The sequence below is a fragment of the Ranitomeya imitator genome, chromosome 1, assembly GCF_032444005.1.
Source record: "Ranitomeya imitator isolate aRanImi1 chromosome 1, aRanImi1.pri, whole genome shotgun sequence".
Lineage (NCBI taxonomy): Eukaryota > Metazoa > Chordata > Amphibia > Anura > Dendrobatidae > Ranitomeya > Ranitomeya imitator.
The window spans coordinates 1,197,271,526-1,197,297,526 of record NC_091282.1 but is presented as its reverse complement, the minus strand read 5'-3'; the positions used below and the strand labels follow the sequence as shown (position 1 = coordinate 1,197,297,526).

The 26,001-nt window shown below is 49.7% G+C and overlaps 1 protein-coding gene across 3 annotated transcripts in view; it reads right to left on the bottom strand.

Moving 5' to 3' along the window:
* The window catches only part of ZFYVE28 (zinc finger FYVE-type containing 28), a 160,910-nt gene that overhangs the window by 39,904 nt on the left and 95,005 nt on the right, over positions 1–26,001 (bottom strand). For all 3 annotated transcript variants that reach the window (XM_069744875.1, XM_069744873.1, XM_069744874.1), the window contains exons 3-5: positions 4,635–4,772; positions 2,221–2,423; positions 1,154–1,243 (exon numbers count right to left, since the gene is read on the bottom strand). In XM_069744875.1, the coding sequence (XP_069600976.1) occupies positions 1,154–1,243; positions 2,221–2,423; positions 4,635–4,772 (431 nt within the window). The remainder of the gene's footprint in view (positions 1–1,153; positions 1,244–2,220; positions 2,424–4,634; positions 4,773–26,001) is intronic.

The following is a 26,001-nucleotide window of genomic DNA, read 5'->3' as shown; positions in this document are numbered from 1 at the left end:
TGCTCAGCTATTTCATAGGAAAGGGGTCCACAGGCTGATCGGGCACCCGGGTCCTCTACTGTGTGCCCCCTTACGGCAGTCTGTATTCTGGGCCCTTACTACGCAGCTCTATAAATCCTACGCTAAAGTCTCCGTAACCTAAAAAACTGTGCGCCGCGCAGTCCGCTCAGCCAGCGAAGTTCAAGCATCGTTCAGCTTTTAAAGGGATTAAACCAATTTCCTATTCGCCTCGCTGTAAAACATGGAGCGTGAACGTATAAATCAGCTTTTCTTTGCCGGGAAATAATTCAATTACAGCTGCAGCCGCAGCACGAGCCGCTTTATAGGCTGCGGAGCTGCACATCTCCGGGTCAGGCCGGTGTACTAACCAGGGGATGAGAACGCCGTCTACCCCTGGCACACTGCCTGTAATTCTGCCTCTCTCTTCAGTTACAAGAAGAATTTTAATTACCGGCTTATGTGGGAACAATCGGGGGTTAGCCTCACTCTTCTCTTACTTTATGTCATCCAAGCAAACTCTGGACACGGCAGCGAGACTTATTCTCATCTCCAGGATCCTATCCCAACATGTAGTAGGTGTAACAACAATCATATTAGCAAATACCTTCAATTAGACATGGGGTATAGTTCTTCTGATTAGCTGTGTCGCTTACCTCATATGCAGGGCATTGCAGTAGCTTAGGTATCCAAAGTTACGACCACTAGCAACTAACTGTCACTAGATGAGTGGTTGTAACCATGGATACCTAAGCTACAGCAATGCTCTGCACATGAGGTAAGCACCATAGCTTATCAGAAGAACTATACAACATTACTAATTGGGAGGCATTTGCTAATATTAATATTATTACATCAACTATATAGTGGGATAGGATCTCAGAGACGGGAATACCTCTTTAATGCCCTTACAAATGCCAAGTCTGCCTGGCAGGGGATCAGCATACTGAATAATTAGGAGGAGATGGGAAAGAAGTGTCACGAACTATGGTGTTAGGTACCAATGAGTGCGGTGTTTATCAGCAGTCATCACTACTGCAGTTTTTGGGAATAGTAACCACCCCCTTGGCTATTTGAAGGGCACACGTCAAGGGTAACTAGGCCAATTACCCTTTATAAAACGCCCACGAAGATGGCTGCCCCCCTGGATAGTTACCTTTCTACAGTTTCACAGAAAAGGACGATTACTTCTTGCTGCACGTAGTACTCTTTTGGAGATTTTACGGGTACCATCGCAGACACGTAGCTGCAGAAAAAAAAAAAACAAATGGAAGTGGATGATTAGTGAGAAGTTTTAGTAAACATATTTCTAAATGTCCCTGTTATTCCTCTGGGAAATGTCTTCATAGATTTCCATGAGGAATAAGAGTGACATTTAAAAATACTTTATATAAAAAAAATCAAATAAAAAATGAATGCATAAAGTGACAACTGGGTGGTACCATTTGCTTTGGTACCAGTGCAGTTTTTGTCACTGACGCATCAGGATGACAGCTCGTTCTCACGTTTCCAGGAGGAAGTAACCGCAAAATGCAAAGACCGGCATATCAGAAGAGCTGAGAGGTTTTCTTTATCGGAGTTCAAAAGGCAATGATTTTTTTTCTCTATAAGTCTGTGCAGGAACAAGAAGAGTTTGACCTCCGAAACCCTGACCAATCCTCAGTAGAACCTCCCTTAAAAAGGGGTTATCTACTTTGGACAACAAAAGCTGATCACCTTCTGCTACTGGGACCCCCAGCTGTGATCTGTTGGGAACTCAGACAGCAAGTGTTCATTTCTACTGCAGCAACCCCACAGGTGAAAAAAGGTATTACATCAGTCTGGGTCCTCCTAAGGGAGATTTGTGGATGAAACTCAATTATTTTATATGCTTGTGTGAACCCTGCCTAAGATTAAGACCTGCTCCTAGGAATTCCTAACGGAGGGGCTTATCCCCCTACAAACACCAATGCACTAATAGTGTATAGGAAGTTAAATTCAGACGTTTAAGCCCCTTCGCCTTAATTTCGGATCCCCTTTTATGAGAACATCTGCAAAATTATTTTATTTTTTCTTCATTTAGCGCTGTTAAAAAGAAAAAAAAATAAAATATATAGGCCAATTCCATGCAAACCCACGAGCCCCAATTCTGGAGGCCCCGACCTCACCTCCAAGTTTAGCCCTGCGGGCACAATTTTTGGGCGCTGCGCCCCGCCTAAGGTCACATCCACGAGGCGATTTTACCTTAGTTCAAACTCTGCGAAGAGAACGTCAAAGTGGCGCAGAGAGTCCTTCATTTTTTCCGTGTAGAAGTTCAGATCCCTGAGGGCCTGGTCTCGGATAATGTTTCGAACTTCCTCGAGGCTTCTGGTCAGGTCCTTGGCCAGCGGTCTCATGGCCATGCTCTCAATTTCTCGGTTCATGATGATCGAACCGGCAGCCAAACACTGGCGGAAGAGATGAAGAATGTCAGCAAGATACTATTGGAGGGGTGTCCTGCTGAGGGTCCATTCCTGGTGGCTACCTGCCCCTCAGAGTACACAGAGTAAGGCCAACGTGACGCCACACATCATTATTTTATTATTCCCCCCCAAAAATGGCCGTTCTCAATTACGGATCAATAAAAAAAAAAGAAAAAGAGCCAATACAAAAGAGTAGTGTTATTATGGCTCCATCACCGCCGTATGATTATATCCCTATGGCACGAATACTAGTCCGTACTATTAGTAGGCGATGTCCACATGTTGTGTTATTTGCAGTGGGTTTTCCTGTACCAAAAAGTATTTGGAGGAAGAAAACTTTGTACAATACGCGCATTTTTCGCTGTGATTTTTACCCCATTCATTTGGGTGGGTGAAGAACTCTGCAAAAACAATGAAAAAATTGACAAAAATGCTGCAAGGGTCAAAATATGAGCAGAAAAGAAAACAAAAAAAACACATGTGCATGAGCTGCTGTGTAAAATAAAGCCGCCAAGAGCGAAAATAACTTATTCTTTTAGTACCAATATTGGGAGTAGTAGCATTATTTCAGTATTTCTCTAGCATTATACTAGTGTAATAGTATTTTATTTTCGTTAGTACTACTACTAGAGTATTATTAAATCCCTTTAGTACTATTACTAGAGCAGTAATATATCCCTTTAGTACTATTGCTAGAGTAGTATTATATCCCGTTAGTACTATAAGGGTAGTATTACATCCCTTTAGTACTATACGGGTAGTATTATATCCCTTTAGTACTAAAATAGTATTACATCCCTTTAGTACTATAAAAGAGTAGTATTACATCCCTTTAGTACTATAAGAGTAGTATTATATCCCTTTAGTACTATAAGGGTAGTATTACATCCCTTTAATACTATAAGAGTAGCATTATATCCCCCTTTAGTACTATAAGAGTAGTATTATATCCCTTTAGTACTATAAGAGCAGTATTATATCCCTTTGGTACTATAATGGTAGTATCATATCCCTTTAGTACTATTAGGGTAGTATTATATCCCTTTAGTACTATAAGAGTAGTATTATATCCCTTTGGTACAATAAGAGCAGTATTATATCCCTTTGGTACTATAAGAGCAGTATTATATCCCTTTGGTACTATAAGAGCAGTATTATATCCTTTTGGTACTATATGAGTAGCATTATATCCCTTTAGTACTATAAGAGCAGTATTATATCCTTTTGGTACTATATGAGTAGCATTATATCCCTTTAGTACTATAAGAGCAGTATTATATCCTTTAGTACTATAAGAGCAGCATCATATCCCTTTAGTACTATAAGGGTAGTATTATATCCCTTTAGTACTATAAGAGTAGTATTATATCCCTTTGGTACAATAAGAGCAGTATTATATCCCTTTGGTACTATAAGAGCAGTATTATATCCTTTTGGTACTATATGAGTAGCATTATATTCCTTTAGTACTATAAGAGCAGTATTATATCCTTTTGGTACTATATGAGTAGTATTATATCCCTTTAGTACTATTGCTAGAGCAATAGTATTTTATTTATTTTAGTACTATTATGTCCCTTCAATAGTATCACTAGAGTAGTTCTTTCAGTACTGACTGTAGTAACATGACCACACTCCCCCCCCAACATTACTGTACTCCCCTAGTGCTATAATTACTAGACTCCGCAGATATTACTAAACCCCCCGATATCACTACACGCCCCCAATAATACAACACGCCTCCAATATTACCATACCCCCCATATTGCTATAATAACTACGGTATGTTCTTTTAGTCTCATTACTATCCTGTTATATCTAGATCACACCGCTGTATTCCTGCGCTCCACCCCTGCGATCCTGAGTATTTTCCACCATACTAGTGGTCTTAATCGTGGCTTGGAATGCTACACTCGCCCCCCACCTACTTTTAGCCCCCAAAAATGACCCGTTCTGCAGGTCAGTGCTGGTCCCAGTGGTCGGACCCCCTCCGAGCAGCACGTTATCACCTGCCCGTGGATGATGGGTGAGGACAGGTCACAGCCCCTTTATCAGAGACTTTACAATAGACTGTCCCATGTTCCCTGTAACTAGGTAATATAAACCTGATGGTACAGGTGAGCGCCATAATGCGCGGCCGACCATCTGCCTGTACAGCGGGAATACTGGGGCCATACAATAATTCTAGGGTCTTACCTCTGCGCCAAACCAGAGCTGTCCTGCCAGATTATCGTGACGGATTTCTTCAGGAAATTTCACACAGAAGTCCCGGTTGGCCCGCTCGTGCTGGATACATTCCTCCATGATCTGGTTTATGATATTCAGAACATTGTCCTACATGGAAAAAATACAAGAAAGGTGAGAATTTATATTTACTGGACTTAGACCCCTGTGATCCCCGTGACCTGATACAGAGCGGTCAGCCACAAGTTCCGGAATCACTGTGCACTCGAGAGAAACTGCGAGAAGTAGATGGAGGATGCACATCACCAGAGCATGCGCATCACCAGAGCATGTGCATCACCAGAGCATGCGCATCACCACAGCATGGGCATCACCAGAGCATGGGCATCACCAGAGCATGTGCATCACCAGAGCATGTGCATCACCAGAGTATGTGCACTGGAGCATGGGCATCACCAGAGCATGCGCATCACCAGAGTATGTGCACTGGAGCATCCGCATCACCAGAGTATGCGCACTGGAGCATGCACATCAGCAGAGTATGCGCACTGGAGCATCTGCATCACCAGAGTATGTGCACTGAAGCATGCGCATCACCAGAGCATGCGCATCACCAGAGCATGCGCATCACCAGAGCATGCGCATCACCAGAGCATGGGCATCACCAGAGCATGGGCATCACCAGAGTATGCTCACTGGAGCATCCGCATCACCAGAGTATGCGCACTGGAGCATGCACATCAGCAGAGTATGCGCACTGGAGCATCTGCATCACCAGAGTATGTGCACTGGAGCATCCGCATCACCAGAGTATGCGCACTGGAGCATGCACATCAACAGAGTATGCGCACTGGAGCATCCGCATCACCAGAGAATGCGCACTGGAGCATCCGCATCATCAGAGTATGCGCACTGGAGCATCCGCATCACCAGAGAATGCGCACTGGAGCATCCGCATCACCAGAGAATGCGCACTGGAGCATCCGCATCACCAGAGTATGCGCACTGGAGCATCCGCATCACCAGAGAATGCGCACTGGAGCATCCGCATCACCAGAGAATGCGCACTGGAGCATCCGCATCACCAGAGAATGCGCACTGGAGCATGCGCATCATCAGAGTATGCGCACTGGAGCATCCGCATCACCAGAGAATGCGCACTGGAGCATCCGCATCACCAGAGTATGTGCACTGGAGCATCCGCATCACCAGAGTATGTGCACTGGAGCATGCGCATCATCAGAGTATGCGCACTGGAGCATCCGCATCACCAGAGTATGTGCACTGGAGCATGCACATCACCAGAGTATGCGCACTGGAGCATGCACATCACCAGAGTATGCGCACTGGAGCATGCACATCACCAGAGTATGCGCACTGGAGCATCCGCATCACCAGAGTATGTGCACTGGAGCATGCACATCTCTGTAAAAGCGCAAGCAGTGATATTTTACAAGACACACAAGTGGGGCCTCTTGGACACTTCGTGCACACGCTAACCACCATTTTTTAAAGTGCGTACAGGTCATAGGCAATGTAAAAAGTCAGTAACTAATCGGCAGGAGATCTAGTTAGCGCCACACTGATTTAGAGGGAATGTTCAACCCCTGCCCCAGTCTTACGGGGCTGCACTCTGCGAATTCTGGAGGCTATGGAGAATGAATTGAGCACCGCCGCGCCATTTTCCAGCAGATTTTCAGTGGATGAGGAGTTCAGAAGGCAAGGTAAGAAAAGGCTCATAAATGGAGAAAGACGTATGTTTATAGGAGATGCATCACCAAGATCCTTATTGTCTGTTCTATTGATATTAGAAAAGTCTGTTGAAGCGACCATTTAACCAATCTAGAATAAACGGTGCGCGGAATTATTGGGGAATGTGTATTTTTGATGATTAATTTCATTATTGAACAATTGGCAGTAGGTTTGTGAGTGGATTATGAGTCCATCTTCAACCCGAAAAGGTCCAACACCACTAGATGGCAGCAGCAGGCACAATTTTATCCACCACCACTAGTTGGCAGCAGGCACAATTTTATCCACCACCACTAGATGGCAGCGGCAGGCACAATTTTATACACCACCACTAGATGGCAGCGGCAGGTTACCAGGACACACAAGTGCAGCGACTGCTAAAGCTAGGCTATCCGGAATTAATTGCCAATCATCATCAGGTCTGGTCAAGAAACTACAAGTGCCTAATTACACGTGTAATTAAGGGTGACCGAACGATATCTGCTGCCTACCTGCCTGCAGTCACCATTAACTGGGTCAGAACAGAGTTTGACGTTGGTCAAATGAGCAGTTACGGAATTAATGGAGCGATTTTTCCCGTTTATTGGGTAATTACTTGTGCTGATTTAACTTCTATTACTTTTTGCAATAATTAACAAGTTTAGAATGGAACGAAATGGCAAATACTAAGCCACTAATCCAAGCAGCAGAGGCTCAGCCCCGGGGTACGGCGGGCGCAGAGGTTGCGGTTGTACCCGGATGCTGGTACTGTATCAGAGTGGGGGTCTATGCCAAATAAGACTCCAATATTATAAACGGCACGTGGGGTCTGCTACAGAATTTACACAGGGGGCTCATGTTTATGAGCGATTGCTGGAAAGGAAAAAGCAAATTTACTTAGAGAGCCAAGAAAATGGGGAATCTGAAGTTTCTGATCAATATCCATATTTAATATTTAGTAACAATACATAAAATAGAGAAATTAATGATCCTGGGTAGGGTTGAGCGACCTTGACCTTTTTAGAGTCGAGTCGTGTTTCGCGAAACCCGACTATCTTAGAAGTCGAGTCGAGTTGAATCGGCCGATTATCGCGAAAAGTCGGGTATCGCCCGAAACACGAAACCCAATGCAAGTCAATGGGGGAGCATAGTCGGCAGTGAGTGGAGGCCAGGAAAACACCTACACTGCCCATTTTAATGGCAAAAACATCCATTCTTGTTACTGAAGCTTGTCAATCGTAATTTAGCTTATAATAATTGGAAGGCATTTGAAATTGGGGGTCATTTGGCTAAAGTTGTGGGGGGTAGGGCTGGTTCAAGTAATTAGTGGGCCCAGGAAATCTGGACCACGTCACGGCAGTGGAGCAGGGAGAGGTAAGTATTTCAACTTTGCAAGTGCTGTGAACCTGAGCAAGCAGGGGGGGGGCACTCGTTGGCATTGGCACTGGCACAGGGCCCCTCAAAGTACAGCGGTGTGTTTGCACGGCGGGGGCGCCTCCCACCGGCAGCAACACTTTTGCGTACTATGAGAGGCCCTGTGCCAGTGATGTCGCCAACTAGTATTCCTCCCCCCACCTGATGAAGGAACCTGCACTTTCATCTGCACCTTCCTCTTTGTCCCCGTGTAAGGTGGTATGGTATGCGGGAAGAGCAACCTGACTTTCAGCTGGGTCACAATCTTGCTGTGTAGCGTGCACGGGAAATGTTGCATTATGGGTCAATGTACCAGCAGACTCATCTATCACTGGCTGGGCAATGGGCAGGATGAGGAGGAAACACAGATATAGGCCCAAAGAATAAAGTTGGCTAAATGCAGTTCAAAATTGGTAACACAGGAATAACCAGGGGGCATTGCAGTGGAGGACAACTGGAATGAGAGGCTGACACAGAGAGTAGGCCCAAATCAGTAAGTAGTCGAAATGCAGTTCAAAATTGGCAACCGTAGTAAACAGGCGGCACAGCTTTGTTCAGTGGAGGAGAACAGCAAGGAGTGGCAGACACCGATAGTAGGCCCCAACCCAACTAGTAGGCCAAATGCAGTCTAACATTAACAACTACTTAACGAGAGCCTGAAAATGGAATTTCAGGACAGGAAACCAGGAGAACAGCAAGGAGCGGCAGACACTGTTAGGCTATGTTCACACCTTGCGTCGGGTCCCTGCGGGTTCTCCCGCAGCGGATTTGATAAATCTGCAGGGCAAAACAACTGCGGTTCTCCCTGCAGATTTATCGCGGTTTGTTCCGCGTTTTCCGCTGCGGGTTTCCGCCTATACTATTGATGCTGCATATGCAGCAATATGCAGCATCAATAGTAATGTTAAAAATAATAAAAATTGGTTATACTCACCCTCTGATGTCCGGATCTCCTGGGCGCTGCACCCGGCGGTCCGGTTCCAAAGATGCTGTGGGAGAAGGACCCTTCGTGACGTCACGATCATGTGACCGCGACGTCACCGCAGGTCCTGGTCGCACAGCAACTCTGACCGGACGGCCGCGTGCAGCGCCCAGGAGCTCCGGACATCAGAGGGTGAGTATAACCAGATTTTTTATTTTTTAACCCCAAATATGGTTCCCAGGGCCTGGAGGAGAGTCTCCTCTCCTCCACCCCGGGTACCACCCGCACATTATCCGCTTACTTCCCGCAACGTGGGCACAGCCCCATGCGGGAAGTAAGCGGTTCAATGTATTCCTATGGGTGCAGAATCGCAGCTGCGTTCCCGCGCGGTTTTTCCCGCAGCATGTGCACAGCGGTTTGCGGTTTCCATAGGGTTTACATGTTACTGTAAACGCTATGGAAACTGCTGCGGACCCGCAGCATCAAAATCGCGGCGGTTCCGCGGTAAAAACCGCTAAGTGTGAATATAGCCTTAGTAGGCCCCAAACCAACTAGTAGGCCAAATGCAGTTGTTCCATTTAACCACTATTTAACAAGAGCCTGAAGATAGAAGCTCAGGAAAGGCAACCTGGAGAACACCTTGGAGTGGAACACACCGTCTCTACACCCCATACCCAATTTGTAGGCCTAATGCAGTGTAGTTTCCAACAACTACTAAACAAGAGCCTGAAGATCGAAGCAATGGCGAGGAAACCAGGGGAACACCTTGGAGTGGAACACACCATCTCTCTACACCCCATACCCAATTTGTAGGCCTAATGCACTGTAGTTTCCAACAACTACTAAACGAGAGCATTAAGATCGAAGCAATGGAGAGGAAACCTGGGGAACACCTTGGAGTGGAACACACCATCTCTCTACACCCCATACCCATTTTGTAGGCCTAATGCAGTGTAGTTCCCAACAACTACTAAATGAGAGCCTGAAGATCGAAGCAATGGAGAGGAAACCTGGGGAACACCTTGGAGTGCAACACACCATCTCTCTACACCCCATACCCAATTTGTAGGCCTAATGCAGCGTAGTTTCCAACAACTACTAAACGAGAGCATGAAGATCGAAGCAATGGAGAGGAAACCTGGGGAACACCTTGGAGTGTAACACACCATCTCTCTACACCCCATACCCATTTTGTAGGCCTAATGCAGTGTAGTTCCCAACAACTACTAAACGAGAGCCTGAAGATCGAAGCAATGGAGAGGAAACCTGGGGAACACCTTGGAGTACAACACACCATCTCTCTACACCCCATACCCAATTTGTAGGTCTAATGCAGTGTAGTTTTCTACAACTACTAAACGAGAGTCGGAAGACCGAAGCAATGTGGACGAAACCTGGGGAACACCATGGAGTGTTACACACCATCTCTCTACACCCCATACCCAATTTGTAGGCCTAATGCAGTGTAGTTTCCAACAACTACTAAACGAGAGCATGAAGATCGAAGCAATGGAGAGGAAACCTGGGGAACACCTTGGAGTGCAACACACCATCTCTCTACACCCCATACCCAATTTGTAGGCCTAATGCAGCGTAGTTTCCAACAACTACTAAACGAGAGCATGAAGATCGAAGCAATGGAGAGGAAACCTGGGGAACACCTTGGAGTGGAACACACCATCTCTCTACACCCCATACCCATTTTGTAGGCCTAATGCAGCGTAGTTCCCAACAACTACTAAACGAGAGCATGAAGATCGAAGCAATGGAGAGGAAACCTGGGGAACACCTTGGAGTGCAACACACCATCTCTCTACACCCCATACCCAATTTGTAGGCCTAATGCAGTGTAGTTTTCTACAACTACTAAACGAGAGTCGGAAGACCGAAGCAATGTGGACGAAACCTGGGGCACACCTTGGGGCGGCAGACACCGTTAGTAGGCCCTACCAAAGTTGTACCCCCAATGCAGTTTTAAAATTCCTAGAGGCTGAAAACAAGACTATTGACGCTCAGCTTTTTTCAAAGGAACACAGCTGAATTGAGTGGCGCAGACAGACACAGGTAGTAGGCCTTAAACCAAAAATGTGGCTCACTGCAGCTTAAAAAAGTTACAGGGGTACACAGGCAGCATTGCTCTGGGCAGTGGAGGACAATTTCAATAGTGGACCGCAGACAGACTTTGTACGCCTACTATTAAAAAAAGGATGCTCTATGCAATTAAAAATTGGTTCCAGGGGTCCACGGGCAGCAGTGGTGTGGTCAGTGGACGAGTATTGGAAGGAGGGACCGCAGACAGGCGTAGTAGGCCTAACATAACAAAATTAGGCTGTAGGCACTTTACAAATGGTTCCAGGGGTACACGGGCAGCAGTGGTGTGGTCAGCGCAGGAAAATTTGAATTAGGGACTGCAGACAGACTTTGTAGGCTGTCCCCTGTGGACCATGCATCCAACACATTAACCCAGTGCGCCGTAATGGACACGTAATTTTTTGTGGACATGCCTACTGGTCCATGCGTCTCTTGTCAGGTGCACCTTTCTACTGTTTGATTGCCTGAGTGCTATGACAATGCAGACTTTTTCATGCCGGTGGAGGGCTGGGATGGCTTTTCTCGCAAAAGAAATGTCGACTGGGTAGCTTGAACCGTGGTACAGCGTAGTTCATCTGGGCTTTCTAAATATAAAACAAAGAAAAAAAGGAGGCTCCATGCACTTTCAGCTGGGTTCCAGGGGTACACGGCCAGCATTGGTCTGGTCAGTGGAGAACTATTGGAAGGAAGGACCGCAGACAGGCTTCGAAGGCCTAACATAAAAAAATTGGGCTGTAGGCACTTTCTAATTGGTTCCAGGGGTACACGGGCAGCAGTGGCCTGGTCAGTGTAGTAGTAGTAGAAAGAACGGACCGCAGACAGGCTTCGAAGGCCTAACATAAAAAAATTGGGCTGGCTGTAGGCAATTTAAAATTGGTTCCAGGGGAACACGGGCAGCAGTGGTCTGGTCAGTGGAGGCCTAGTGGAAGGAGTGACCGCAGACAGGCATCGAAGGCCTAACATAATAACAGATGGCTGTAGGCAATTTAAAATTGGTTCCAGGGGAACACGGGCAGCAGTGGTCTGGTCAGTGGAGGCCTAGTGGAAGGAGTGACCGCAGACAGGCATCGAAGGCCTAACATAATAACAGATGGCTGTAGGCAATTTTAAATTGGTTCCAGGGGAACACGGGCAGCAGTGGCCTGGTCAGTGTAGTAGTAGTAGAAAGAACGGACCGCAGACAGGCATCGAAGGCCTAACATAAAAAAATTGGGCTGGCTGTAGGCAATTTTACATTGGTTCCAGGGGTACACGGGCAGCAGTGGTGTGGTCAGTGGAGGCCTAGTGGAAGGAGTGACCGCAGACAGGCATCAAAGGCCTAACATAATAACATATGGCTGTAGGCAAGTTTAAATTGGTTCCAGGTGAACACGGCCAGCAGTGGCCTGGTCAGCGGAGGATGATTGTAATGAGTGTCTGCCAGTTAGTAGTCCAAAACAATACATAAATGTGAATGTCTCACATTAAAATCCAGCGAAAACACTAAAGGGTGCAATCTTTAGGTACAGGGGTGGGATCCTCTGCGTTGTTTCTGACCTACTAATTTGGCGCAAAGTTTTTACTTGGGTAAATAGAGGACACTGCCCCTGACTATGTTAAGTACCATTATACATGTCAACACAATGGTATTGTCAGTGGCAGGAATGGAAGGATGTCAGCGCATAGTCTAAACATTGGTGGAAGTGTGAGAGATAATTGTGGAAGTGGTAGAGCAATGTTTGAGCTGGGGGTGGGTGAACTCTCTTGTGGACGGCGGTACAGGCCCAGGGCCCCTCATGTTACAACAGTGTGTCTGACGTTGGGTGCGCACCACCACCGCCAGAGACAGTTTATTGTACTAGGAGGGACCCAGTGGCAGTGCTGTTGACCAAAAGCGGGCACACCCACCTCTTCAGACAAACAGCACTCTCACGGGTGCTTGCGCCAAGTCGCGATACCACGGCCCCGTGTGGGGAGTTTGGCCATTTAGGGAGGTGTAAACATGTCGTATGCTGGACAATCAGCTGCTGCAAATTAAGACATTTGAAAAGTCATTCACAGTAGTCCACAGGCAAGAGCTTTTCATAGGAAAGCTAGGTGTCGCCCGGGCAAGGTGGGGCAAAAGAATTCGAAATCCAGTTGTGGTTCATTTTAATGAATGTTAGATCATCAACATTTTGGGTGGCCAGACGAGTCCTTTTTTCGGTTAATGTTGAACCTGCAGCACTGAATACTCTTTCTGATAGGACACTAGCTGCCGGGCAAGCAAGCTCCTGCAATGCATATTCTGCCAATTCTGGCCAGGTGTCTAATTTTGATGCCCAGTAATCAAATGGGAATGACGGTTGAGGGAGAACATCGATAAGGGATGAAAAATAGTTTGTAACCATACTGGACAAATGTTGTCTCCTGTCACTTTGAATTGATGCAGCAGAACCTGTCCTGTCTGCGGTCATAGCAAAATCACTCCACAACCTGGTCAGAAAACCCCTCTGTCCAACGCCACTTCGGATTTCTGCACCTCTAACTCCTCTGGTCTGCTGGTCCCTGCAGCTCGTGTGAGAACGATCACGGGCGCTGTGTGCTGGGAATGCCTGAAGCAAACGGTCAACAAGAGTTCATTGTTTTGTTGCTAATATTAGTTCCAAGTTCTCATGTGGCATAATATTTAGCAATTTGCCTTTATAGCGAGGATCAAGGAGGCAGGCCAACCAGTAATCGTCATCGTTCATCATTTTCGTAATGCGTGTGTCCCTTTTGAGGATACGCAAGGCATAATCCGCCATGTGGGCCAAAGTTCCAGTTGTCAAATCTGCGGTTGTGCTTGGTTGAGGGGCAGTTGCAGGCAAATCTACGTCACTTGTGTCCCTCAAAAAACCAGAACCCGGCCTTGCCACGCCACCAATTTCCAGTGCCCCCGGGAAAGCTTCCTCATTAAAAATATACTCATCCCCATCATCCTCCTCGTCCTCCACCTCCTCTTCGCCCGCTACCTCGTCCTGTACACTGCCCTGACCAGACAATGGCTCACTGTCATCAAGGTTTTCCTCTTCCTCAGCTGCAGACGCCTGATCCTTTATGTGCGTCAAACTTTGCATCAGCAGACGCATTAGGGGGATGCTCATGCTTATTATGGCGTTGTCTGCACTAACCAGCCGTGTGCATTCCTCAAAACACTGAAGGACTTGACACATGTCTTGTATCTTCGACCACTGCACACCCGACAACTCCATGTCTGCCATCCTACTGCCTGCCCGTGTATGTGTATCCTCCCACAAAAACATAACAGCCCGCCTCTGTTCGCACAGTCTCTGAAGCATGTGCAGTGTTGAGTTCCACCTTATTGCAACGTCTATGATTAGGCGATGCTGGGGAAGGTTCAAAGAACGCTGATAGGTCTGCATACGGCTGGAGTGTACAGGCGAACGGCGGATATGTGAGCAAAGTCCGCGCACTTTGAGGAGCAGGTCGGATAACCCCGGATAACTTTTCAGGAAGCACTGCACCACCAGGTTTAAGGTGTGAGCCAGGCAAGGAATGTGTTTCAGTTGGGAAAGGGAGATGGCAGCCATGAAATTCCTTCCATTATCACTCACTACCTTGCCTGCCTCAAGATCTACTGTGCCCAGCCACGACTGCGTTTCTTCCTGCAAGAACTCGGACAGAACTTCCGAGGTGTGTCTGTTGTCGCCCAAACACTTCATAGCCAATACAGCCTGCTGACGCTTGCCAGTAGCTGCCCCATAATGGGACAACTGGTGTGCAACAGTGACAGCTGACGATGGAGTGGTTTGACGACTGCAGTCAGTGGAAGAGCTGTCGCTTCTGCAGGAGGAGGAGGAGGAGGAGGGGGTGCGAACGCCTAGAGCCAACTGTTTCCTAGACCGTGGGCTAGGCACAACTGTCCCGAAATTGATGTCCTGTGGACCCTGCATCCACCACATTCACCCAGTGTGCCGTGATGGACACGTAACGTTCCTGGCCATGCCTACTGGTCCATGCATCTGTAGTCAGGTGCACCTTTGTACTCACAGATTGCCTGAGTGCATGGACGATGCGCTGTTTAACATGCTGGTGCAGGGCTGGGATGGCTTTTCTGGAAAAAAAGTGTCGACTGGGTAGCTCGTAGCGTGGTTCAGCGTACTCCATCAGGGCTTTGAAAGCTTCGCTTTCAACTAACCGGTAGGGCATCATCTCTAACGAGATTAGTCTAGCAATGTGGGCGTTCAAACCCTGTGTACGCGGATGCGAGGATAAGTACTTCCTTTTTCTAACTAGAGTCTCATGTAGGGTGAGCTGGACTGGAGAGCTGGAGATCGTGGAACTAGCGGGTGTGCCGGTGGACATGGCAGACTGAGAGACGGTTGGAGACTGTATTGTTTCCGCCGGTGCCCTAGATGCAGTATTTCCTCCAACGAAACTGGTGATTCCCTGACCCTGACTGCTTTGGGCTGGCAAAGAAACCTGCACAGATACTGCCGATGGTGAAGAAAATGGTGGCCCTACACTGCCGGAAGGGATGTTGCGTTGCTGACTAGCTTCATTGGCCGAGGGTGCTACAACCTTAAGGGACGTTTGGTAGTTAGTCCAGGCTTGCAAATGCATGGTGGTTAAATGTCTATGCATGCAACTTGTATTGAGACTTTTCAGATTCTGTCCTCTGCTTAAGCTAGTTGAACATTTTTGACAGATGACTTTGCGCTGATCAATTGGATGTTGTTTAAAAAAATGCCAGACTGCACTCTTCCTAGCATCGGATCCCTTTTCAGGAATTGCAGACTGAGCTTTAACCGGATGGACACGCTGTCCTCCAACAGTTTTTTGCTTTGCCACGTGTTTTGGGCCAGATACGGGCCCGGCAGATGGAACCTGTTGCGATGTTGATGCCTGCTGCGGCCCCTCCTCCTCCGCTTCAGAACTACTGCCGCCTGCACCCTGTTCCCCCAATGGCTGCCAATCGGGGTCAACAACTGGGTCATCTATAACCTCCTCTTCTAGCTCGTGTGCAACTTCGTCTGTGTCACCGTGTAGGTCGGTGGTATAGCGTTCGTGACGGGGCAACAGTCTCATCAGGGTCTGATTCTGGATCAGTACCCTGAGAGGGCAATGTTGTGGTCTGAGTCAAAGGACCAGCATAGTAGTCTGGCTGTGGCTGTGCATCAGTGCACTCCATGTCAGATTCAACTTGTAATGGGCATGGACTGTTAACTGCTTCACTTTCTAAGCCAGGGACGGTATGTGTAAAGAGCTCCATGGAGTTACCAGTTGTGTCGCCTGCTGCATCCTTCTCTCTTGTTGTTGTTTTTGCTGAAGGGGACAAGAAAGCGACTTGACTCTGACCGTGAACATCCACTAACGACGCGCTGCTTTTAGATTTGCCAGTTTCAGAAGAGGAGGCAAAAGAGCTAGAGGCTGAGTCAGCAAGGTAAGCCAAAACTTGCTCTTGCTGGTCCGGCTTTAAAAGCGGTTATCCTACTCCCAGAAAAGGGAGCGTTCGAGGCCTTGTGTAGCCAGACGACGAACCTGGCTCCACAGCTCCAGACTTAGGTGGAATAATTTTTTTCCCACGACCACCTGATGCTCCACTACCACTACCATCATTACCAGCTGACAATGAACGCCCACGGCCACGACCTCTTCCACCAGACTTCCTCATTGTTTTAAAAACTTAACCAAAGTAACTTTATTTGTTGCTGTCAAACAACTTACACGGTGAGCCTTTACAGGTTGGTGAAACCGCAAGGAAAATCAGGCACAATGTTACACACTCTGTTTTCTGTGGCACTAAATCAGAGAGATGCCACACGCGCAGGACTGTCACTCAAGCACAAATGTCAATATTAATCTCCCACTGTTTTTTTTTTTTTTTTTTTTAAGGAAACTTTAGAAACAAAATTAAATAAAATGATTTATTCAGGAAGAATTTAGAAACCAAAAAAAAAAGAAAATAGCCTTTCTATGGCCCAGTGCCCACTATTTGAGAGAGAGAGATGGCACACCCAGGAGTCAGGAGTGGCACACAAGCAGAAAGGGCAATATTAATCTCCCACTGATTTTTTTTTATTTTTTCTGGGAGTATTTAGAAACCCAATAAAAAAAAAAATGTAATAGGCTTTCTATGGCCCACTATTTGAGAGAGAGATGGCACACTCAGGACTGGCACACAAGCCCAAAGGCCAATATTAATCTCCCACTGTATTTTTTTTATCAGGGAGAATTTATAAACCCCACAAAAAAAATACAGAAAAATGAAAAGGCTTTCTATGGCCCACTATGTGAGAGAGATGGCACACACAGGGATGGCACTCTAGCAGAAATGCCAAATTGCCAATCTTAATCTCCCACCAAAAAAAAAAAAACCAGGGACTGTCCTTCAATTACTATCTCCCTGCAGTAATCTCAGCCAGGTATGGCAGGCAGCAATAAGGAGTGGACTGATGCACAAATGAAATAAAAAGTGTGGACAAACAAACAAGATAGCTGTGCAGAAAGGAAGGAACAAGAGGATTTGTGCTTTGAAAAAAGCAGTTGGTTTGCACAGCGGCGTACACACAGCAATGCAGCTATCAGGGAGCCTTCTAGGGCAGCCCAATGAGCTACAGCGCTGAGGAAAAAAAAAAAAATACAGCCTCCACTGTCCCTGCAAACCGAAGGTGGTGTTGGGCAGTGGAAATCGCTACAGCACAAGCGGTTTGGTGGTTAATGGACCCTGCCTAACGCTATCCCTGCTTCTGACGAAGCGGCAGCAACCTCTCCCTAAGCTCAGATCAGCAGCAGTAAGATGGCGGTCGGCGGGAACGCCTCTTTATAGCCCCTGTGACGCCGCAGACAGCAAGCCAATCACTGCAATGCCCTTCTCTAAGATGGTGGGGACCAGGACCTATGTCATCACGCTGCCCACACTCTGCGTTCACCTTCATTGGCTGAGAAATGGCGCTTTTTGCGTCATTAAAACGCGACTTTGGCGCGAAAGTCGCGTACCGCATGGCCGACCACGCACAGGGGTCGGATCGGGTTTCATGAAACCCGACTTTGCCAAAAGTCGGCGACTTTTGAAAATGAACGACCCGTTTCGCTCAACCCTAATCCTGGGGGTCATTTTTATGGGAGGGATGGAGATCGGCTTTCCATTAGTCATGCCAGCCACATTGGCTAATGTTAAAGTGGACATGTCCTTATTGCACCATAGGAAATGTATTAATGTTTTGCTCCTCCAAGATCAGTGCCGGACCTGGATCCAGAACGCTTGGCACAGAGTCCCGCCAATCCAATGCTTTCTGCAGCCACCACTAGAGGGAGCAGTTCCAGTTACTGCATACAGCCCTGACATCAAGCTCAATGCTAGAGCAGTATGCAGCAAGCTCCCAGGCTCCCTCTAGTGGTGGCTGCAAGCAGTCACAATCAGAAACCAAACCAAACCGTGGTACCAAATTTATTAAAAATACATAAAAGTCAGGTTTCAAGGAAGGCCATTCAGGCCAAGTAATTGTTTGGAAAAGTTCCAAATAAAACTAATATAAATAGGCTCCAAATTGGGATTATTATCCTACATTACTCAATCATATCACAATCCTATGCTGCTCGCCATGACTGAGGGCCCTATCACAAAGCAAGCTGTTGTATACACAACTATTTTGGAGTAATAAGCCAAGCGTTATTTATCTGTGCTGGCTCCAGTGCTGGGTGCTGCACCCTTCGCCTGCCTCTCTCTGCTCTTCTGAGTGTAGATTTACAAGGCACACTACTTTGTAGGATGGCTCAGGCAGTAGGATGCCGTCTGAGTATTCAGGTAGTTTTCATCCATGTCGCTACCGAAGAGAGCGTCACTGCGCTATCTCTGCTTCAAACATCTTGAAATACCCAGCTCTGCAATCCACGGCTGGCCTCCTGGCATATGCTCTGCTACATGGCGAGGCTCTGCTGTTCTAACGGTCAGTTTTGGCCCAGACTGATTATCTAACTACCCTAATATATAACTGGTAGTACATGAACCTTGTGAGTATGCCAGCTCTGTAATGCTGTGAATGCAATCCTAGACATTGTGACATTCCCGGCTCCGCTACTAACCAGTTCAGTAATAGACTCAGTGACATTCCCACTCAGTAATGGATTCAGCTATATCATTGAGTCAGCTCTGCATTGGACTTCCTGACTAACTCTGCTCTGCTACATCACTGCGTCTATTCTGGTATATTACCGTCAGGTCTCAGCTTCATCAAACTCCAAGGTTCCAGTACTCTTCCTCCAGTTGCCGTCCAGCCTTCCTGCTGCATCGTCATAGTGGTCTCGTCTTCATCGAACTCCAAGGTTCCAGTCATGCTCTCCCATATATCGTCCAGCCATTTTGCCCATCCTGCTGCGTCGACATAGTGGTATCCACTTCATCGAACTCCAAGGTTCCAGTCATGTTCTCCCAGCTACCGTCCAGCTATTCTGCCCATCCTGCTGCATCAACGTCATAGTGGTCTCAATTTCATCGAACACCAAGGTTCCAGTCCTGTTCCTCCAGTCCAGTCCAGCCATCCTGCTGCATCCTCATAGTGGTCTCCGCTTCATCGAACTCCAAGGTTCCAGTCCTGTTCTACCAGCTACTGTCCAGCCATTCTGGCCATCCTGCTGCATCCTCATAGTGGTCTCCGCTTCATCGAACTCCAAGATTCCAGTCCTGTTCCTCCAGTTGCCATACAACCACCTCACCAGGAGAGACGCAACACCAGAGATGGCATTAATAATCCAACAAGCCGATCGCTTTACAGCCTCTATCTACATTAATTTCCTGACTGCCATTTTTAGAAATTCACAACTTTTGTGTGTAGATTTTTAAAGGATGGCGTTCGGGCAGAATAAATCAAACCGACAGTGGCAGCGATGGCTGAAGCCCCATTTCCTGCATTTATTGACTAATATAAAGATTTATCATGTGCAGATTGGAGAAATGCAAATTCCGAGTATATTTAGCGATCGGTCCCCTGGATCTCCTCTCTCTGGTACAGGAGGAGGAGATTTATTAGCATTGCAGGAGGAGGAGCACATTGCAGGGAGACAGCAGCACATTGTACAGCTCATTAGACCCGGAGAAGAATCTCACTGCAGACTTCATGCCTAAAGACGTCCCCGTGTAATTAGCACTCATTACAAATCACAACGACAAGCGAACATTACCTAAGCGCGTCACGGTGCAACAACTAAACAACGGAGGCGGGAGGACTCCATTAATAAAAAAAAATAAAAATAAAAAAAAGTTGCTGCGGTTTAATTAACAGACAATTATTAGAGTTATTAATTATCTGCCGTTCTGAAAGTCATCAATAAATAACTGTGATTGGGTAGGAGCAAAATCATGGAGATGGCAGAACAGAAAGTAGCACAGCTGCTTATACATGGATGTCGCAGCACGAGCCCCCGGCAGAGGGCAGCACGAGCCCCCGGCAGAGGGCAGCACGAGCCCCCGGCAGAGGGCAGCACGAGCCCCCGGCAGAGGGCAGCACGAGCCCCCGGCAGAGGGCAGCACGAGCCCCCGGCAGAGGGCAGCACGAGCCCCCGGCAGAGGGCAGCACGAGCCCCCGGCAGAGGGCAGCACGAGCCCCCGGCAGAGGGCAGCACGAGCCCCCGGCAGAGGGCAGCACGAGCCCCCGGCAGAGGGCAGCACGAGCCCCCGGCAGAGGGCAGCACGAGCCCCCGGCAGAGGGCAGCACGAGCCCCCGGCAGAGGGCAGCACGAGCCCCCGGCAGAGGGCAGCACGAGCCCCCGGCAGAGGGCAGCACGAGCCCCCGGCAGAGGGCAGCACGAGCCCCCGGCAGAGGGCAGCACGAGCCCCCGGCAGAGGGCAGCACGAGCCCCCGGCAGAGGGCAGCACGAGCCCCCGGCAGAGGGCAGCACGAGCCCCCGGCAGAGCGCAGCACGAGCCCCCGGCAGAGCGCAGCACGAGCCCCCGGCAGAGCGCAGCACGAGCCCCCGGCAGAGGGCAGCACGAGCCCCCGGCAGAGGGCAGCACGAGCCCCCGGCAGAGGGCAGCACGAGCCCCCGGCAGAGGGCAGCACGAGCCCCCGGCAGAGCGCAGCACGAGCCCCCGGCAGAGCGCAGCACGAGCCCCCGGCAGAGCGCAGCACGAGCCCCCGGCAGAGCGCAGCACGAGCCCCCGGCAGAGCGCAGCACGAGCCCCCGGCAGAGGGCAGCACGAGCCCCCGGCAGAGGGCAGCACGAGCCCCCGGCAGAGGGCAGCACGAGCCCCCGGCAGAGCGCAGCACGAGCACCCGGCAGACCGCAGCACGAGCACCCGGCAGACCGCAGCACGAGCACCCGGCAGACCGCAGCACGAGCACCCGGCAGAGGGCAGCACGAGCCCCCGGCAGAGCGCAGCACGAGCACCCGGCAGACCGCAGCACGAGCCCCCGGCAGACCGCAGCACGAGCACCCGGCAGACCGCAGCACGAGCACCCGGCAGACCGCAGCACGAGCACCCGGCAGACCGCAGCACGAGCACCCGGCAGACCGCAGCACGAGCACCCGGCAGAGGGCAGCACGAGCCCCCGGCAGAGGGCAGCACGAGCCCCCGGCAGAGGGCAGCACGAGCCCCCGGCAGAGGGCAGCACGAGCCCCCGGCAGAGGGCAGCACGAGCCCCCGGCAGAGGGCAGCACGAGCCCCCGGCAGAGGGCACCACGAGCCCCCGGCAGAGGGCAGCACGAGCCCCCGGCAGAGGGCAGCACGAGCCCCCGGCAGAGGGCAGCACGAGCCCCCGGCAGAGGGCAGCACGAGCCCCCGGCAGAGGGCAGCACGAGCCCCCGGCAGAGGGCAGCACGAGCCCCCGGCAGAGGGCAGCACGAGCCCCCGGCAGAGGGCAGCACGAGCCCCCGGCAGAGGGCAGCACGAGCCCCCGGCAGAGGGCAGCACGAGCCCCCGGCAGAGGGCAGCACGAGCCCCCGGCAGAGGGCAGCACGAGCCCCCGGCAGAGGGCAGCACGAGCCCCCGGCAGAGGGCAGCACGAGCCCCCGGCAGAGGGCAGCACGAGCCCCCGGCAGAGGGCAGCACGAGTCCCCGGCAGAGGGCAGCACGAGCCCCCGGCAGAGGGCAGCACGAGCCCCCGGCAGAGGGCAGCACGAGCCCCCGGCAGAGCGCAGCACGAGCCCCCGGCAGAGCGCAGCACGAGCACCCGGCAGAGGGCAGCACGAGCCCCCGGCAGAGGGCAGCACGAGCCCCCGGCAGAGGGCAGCACGAGCCCCCGGCAGAGGGCAGCACGAGCCCCCGGCAGAGGGCAGCACGAGCCCCCGGCAGAGGGCAGCACGAGCCCCCGGCAGAGGGCAGCACGAGCCCCCGGCAGAGGGCAGCACGAGCCCCCGGCAGAGGGCAGCACGAGCCCCCGGCAGAGGGCAGCACGAGCCCCCGGCAGAGGGCAGCACGAGCCCCCGGCAGAGGGCAGCACGAGCCCCCGGCAGAGCGCAGCACGAGCCCCCGGCAGAGCGCAGCACGAGCACCCGGCAGAGGGCAGCACGAGCACCCGGCAGAGCGCAGCACGAGCACCCGGCAGAGCGCAGCACGAGCACCCGGCAGAGGGCAGCACGAGCCCCCGGCAGAGGGCAGCACGAGCCCCCGGCAGAGGGCAGCACGAGCCCCCGGCAGAGGGCAGCACGAGCCCCCGGCAGAGGGCAGCACGAGCCCCCGGCAGAGCGCAGCACGAGCACCCGGCAGACCGCAGCACGAGCACCCGGTCGTATAGTAGAAATGGTCATTAAGCCCATAATTCCCGAGGGTCTCAGATCTAAGTAGCTTTTGCCTTATATTAAAACTTTCCTCTTCCCAAACAAGGTAAAACTATTTTCGATACACATACCAGTCTAATATTTGCACGAACTGTCCATATTCTCAATTGCCATCTACTTTTCTTTTTAAAATGACAGATTTCTCATCAGCATTCTGCCAGAACTATAGGTGCTATAGGATGCACGACATCTAGCTGCCCAATGACTTGCCTGCCCTAAACTGAAATCCCACCTCTGTCATTCTTATATGCAGGGTGACAGACAGGAAAGCAAGACCAAAGAAAAGATGACTCGCCCCACCTCCCACACAGAGATAGAGACCCTCTCTATTTCCTATAGAGACAAAGACCCTCCCCATTTCCTGTAGAGAAACAAAGACCTTCCCTATTTCCTATAGAGACAAAGACCCTCCCCATTTCCCGTAGAGAGAAAGACCCTCCCCATTTCCTGTAGAGAGACAAAGACCCTCCTCATTTCCCATAGAGAGATAAAGACACTACCTATTTCCCGCAAAGAGACAAAGACCCTCCCCATTTCTTGTAGAGCGACAAAAGACCCTTCCTATTTCCCATAGAGAGACAAAGACCTTCACTATTTCCTGTAGAAACAAAAACCCTCCATTTCTTGTAGAGAAACAAAAGATCCCTCACTTCCTGAAACAAATAACCTCCCTACTTCCCATATAGAAACAAAGACCCTCCCCATTTCCTGTAGAGCAACAAAAGACCCCTCTCACTTCCTGAAACAAAGACCTTCCCTATTTCCTGTAGAGAGACAAAGACCACCCAATTTAACATAGAGACAAACACCATCCCCATTTCCTGTAGAGAAATAAAGACCTTCCCAATTTCCTGTAGAGAGACAAAGACCCTCCCCATTTCTTAGAGATACAAAGACCCTCGCCATTTCCAGTACAGCAACAAAAGACCCTTCTAACTTCCTGAAACAAAGACCAACCTATTTCCCATAGAAACAAAGACCCTCCCCATATCCCGTAGAGACAAAGACCCTCCCAATTTCCTGTAGCAAAACAAATACATTCCCCATTTCCTGTAGAGACAAAGACCCTCCCCATTTCCCATAGAGAGACAAAGATCTTCCTCATTTCCTGTAGAGAGACAAAGACATTCCCCATAGAGACAAAGACCCTCCGCATTTCTCATAGAGACAAAGACCTTCGACTCTCCCCATTTCCCGTAGAGAGACAAAGACCCTCCCCATTTCCCGTACAGAGACAAAGACCCTCCCCATTTCCCGTAGAGAGACAAAGACCCTCCCCATTTCCCGTAGAGAGACAAAGACCCTCCCCATTTCCCGTAGAGAGACAAAGACCCTCCCCATTTCCCGTAGAGAGACAAAGACCCTCCCCATTTCCCGTAGAGAGACAAAGACCCTCCCCATTTCCCGTAGAGAGACAAAGACCCTCCACATTTCCCGTAGAGAGACAAAGACTCTCCCCATTTCCCGTAGAGAGACAAAGTCTCTCCATTTCCGGTAGAGACAAAGACCCTCCCCATTTCCGGTAGAGAGACAAAGACCCTCCCCATTTCCCGTAGAGAGACAAAGACCCTCCCCATTTCCCGTAGAGAGACAAAGACCCTCCCCATTTCCGGTAGAGACAAAGACCCTCCCAATTTCCCGTAGAGAGACAAAGACCCTCCCCATTTCCGGTAGAGAGACAAAGACCCTGCCCATTTCCAGTACAGCAACAAAAGACCCTTCTTACTTCCTGAAACAATGACCAACCTATTTCCCATAGAAACAAAGACCCTCCCCATTTCCCATAGAGAAAAAGACCCTCCCCATTTCCCGTAGAGACAAAGACCCTCCCCACTTCCTGTAGCAAAACAAATACATTCCCCATTTCCTGTAGAGACAAAGACCCTCCCCATTTCCCATAGAGACAAAGATCTTCCTAATTTCCTGTAGAGAGACAAAGACATTCCCCATAGAGACAAAGACCCTCCCCATTTCTCAGAGACAAAGACCCTCCCCATTTCCCGTAGAGAGACAAAGACCCTCCCCATTTTCCGTAGAGAGACAAAGACCCCCATTTCCCGTAGAGAGACAAAGACCCTCCCCATTTCCCGTAGAGAGACAAAGACCCTCCCCATTTCCCGTAGAGACAAAGACCCTCCCCATTTCCCGTAGAGAGACAAAGACCCTCCCCATTTCCCGTAGAGAGACAAAGACCCTCCCCATTTCCCGTAGAGAGACAAAGACCCTCCCCATTTCCGGTAGAGACAAAGACCCTCCCCATTTCCCGTAGAGAGACAAAGACCCTCCCCATTTCCCGTAGAGAGACAAAGACCCTCCCCATTTCTGGTAGAGACAAAGACCCTCCCAATTTCCCGTAGAGAGACAAAGACCCTCCCCATTTCCCGTAGAGAGACAAAGACCCTCCCCATTTCCGGTAGAGACAAAGACCCTCCCAATTTCCCGTAGAGAGACAAAGACCCTCCCCATTTCCGGTAGAGACAAAGACCCTCCCAATTTCCCGTAGAGAGACAAAGACCCTCCCCATTTCCGGTAGAGAGACAAAGACCCTGCCCATTTCCAGTACAGCAACAAAAGACCCTTCTTACTTCCTGAAACAATGACCAACCTATTTCCCATAGAAACAAAGACCCTCCCCATTTCCCATAGAGAAAAAGACCCTCCCCATTTCCCGTAGAGACAAAGACCCTCCCCACTTCCTGTAGCAAAACAAATACATTCCCCATTTCCTGTAGAGACAAAGACCCTCCCCATTTCCAATAGAGACAAAGATCTTCCTAATTTCCTGTAGAGAGACAAAGACATTCCCCATAGAGACAAAGACCCTCCCCATTTCTCAGAGACAAAGACCCTCCCCATTTCCCGTAGAGAGACAAAGACCCCCATTTCCCGTAGAGAGACAAAGACCCTCCCCATTTCCCGTAGAGAGACAAAGACCCTCCCCATTTCCTGTAGAGACAAAGACCCTCCCCATTTCCCGTAGAGAGACAAAGACCCTCCCCATTTCCCGTAGAGAGACAAAGACCCTCCCCATTTGCCGTAGAGAGACAAAGACCCTCCCCATTTCCCGTAGAGAGACAAAGACCCTCCCCATTTCCGGTAGAGAGACAAAGACCCTGCCCATTTCCAGTACGGCAACAAAAGACCCTTCTTACTTCCTGAAACAATGACCAACCTATTTCCCATAGAAACAAAGACCCTCCCCATTTCCCATAGAGAAAAAGACCCTCCCCATTTCCCGTAGAGACAAAGACCCTCCCCACTTCCTGTAGCAAAACAAATACATTCCCCATTTCCTGTAGAGACAAAGACCCTCCCCATTTCCCATAGAGACAAAGATCTTCCTAATTTCCTGTAGAGAGACAAAGACATTCCCCATAGAGACAAAGACCCTCCCCATTTCTCAGAGACAAAGACCCTCCCCATTTCCCGTAGAGAGACAAAGACCCTCCCCATTTCCCATAGAGAAAAAGACCCTCTCCATTTCCG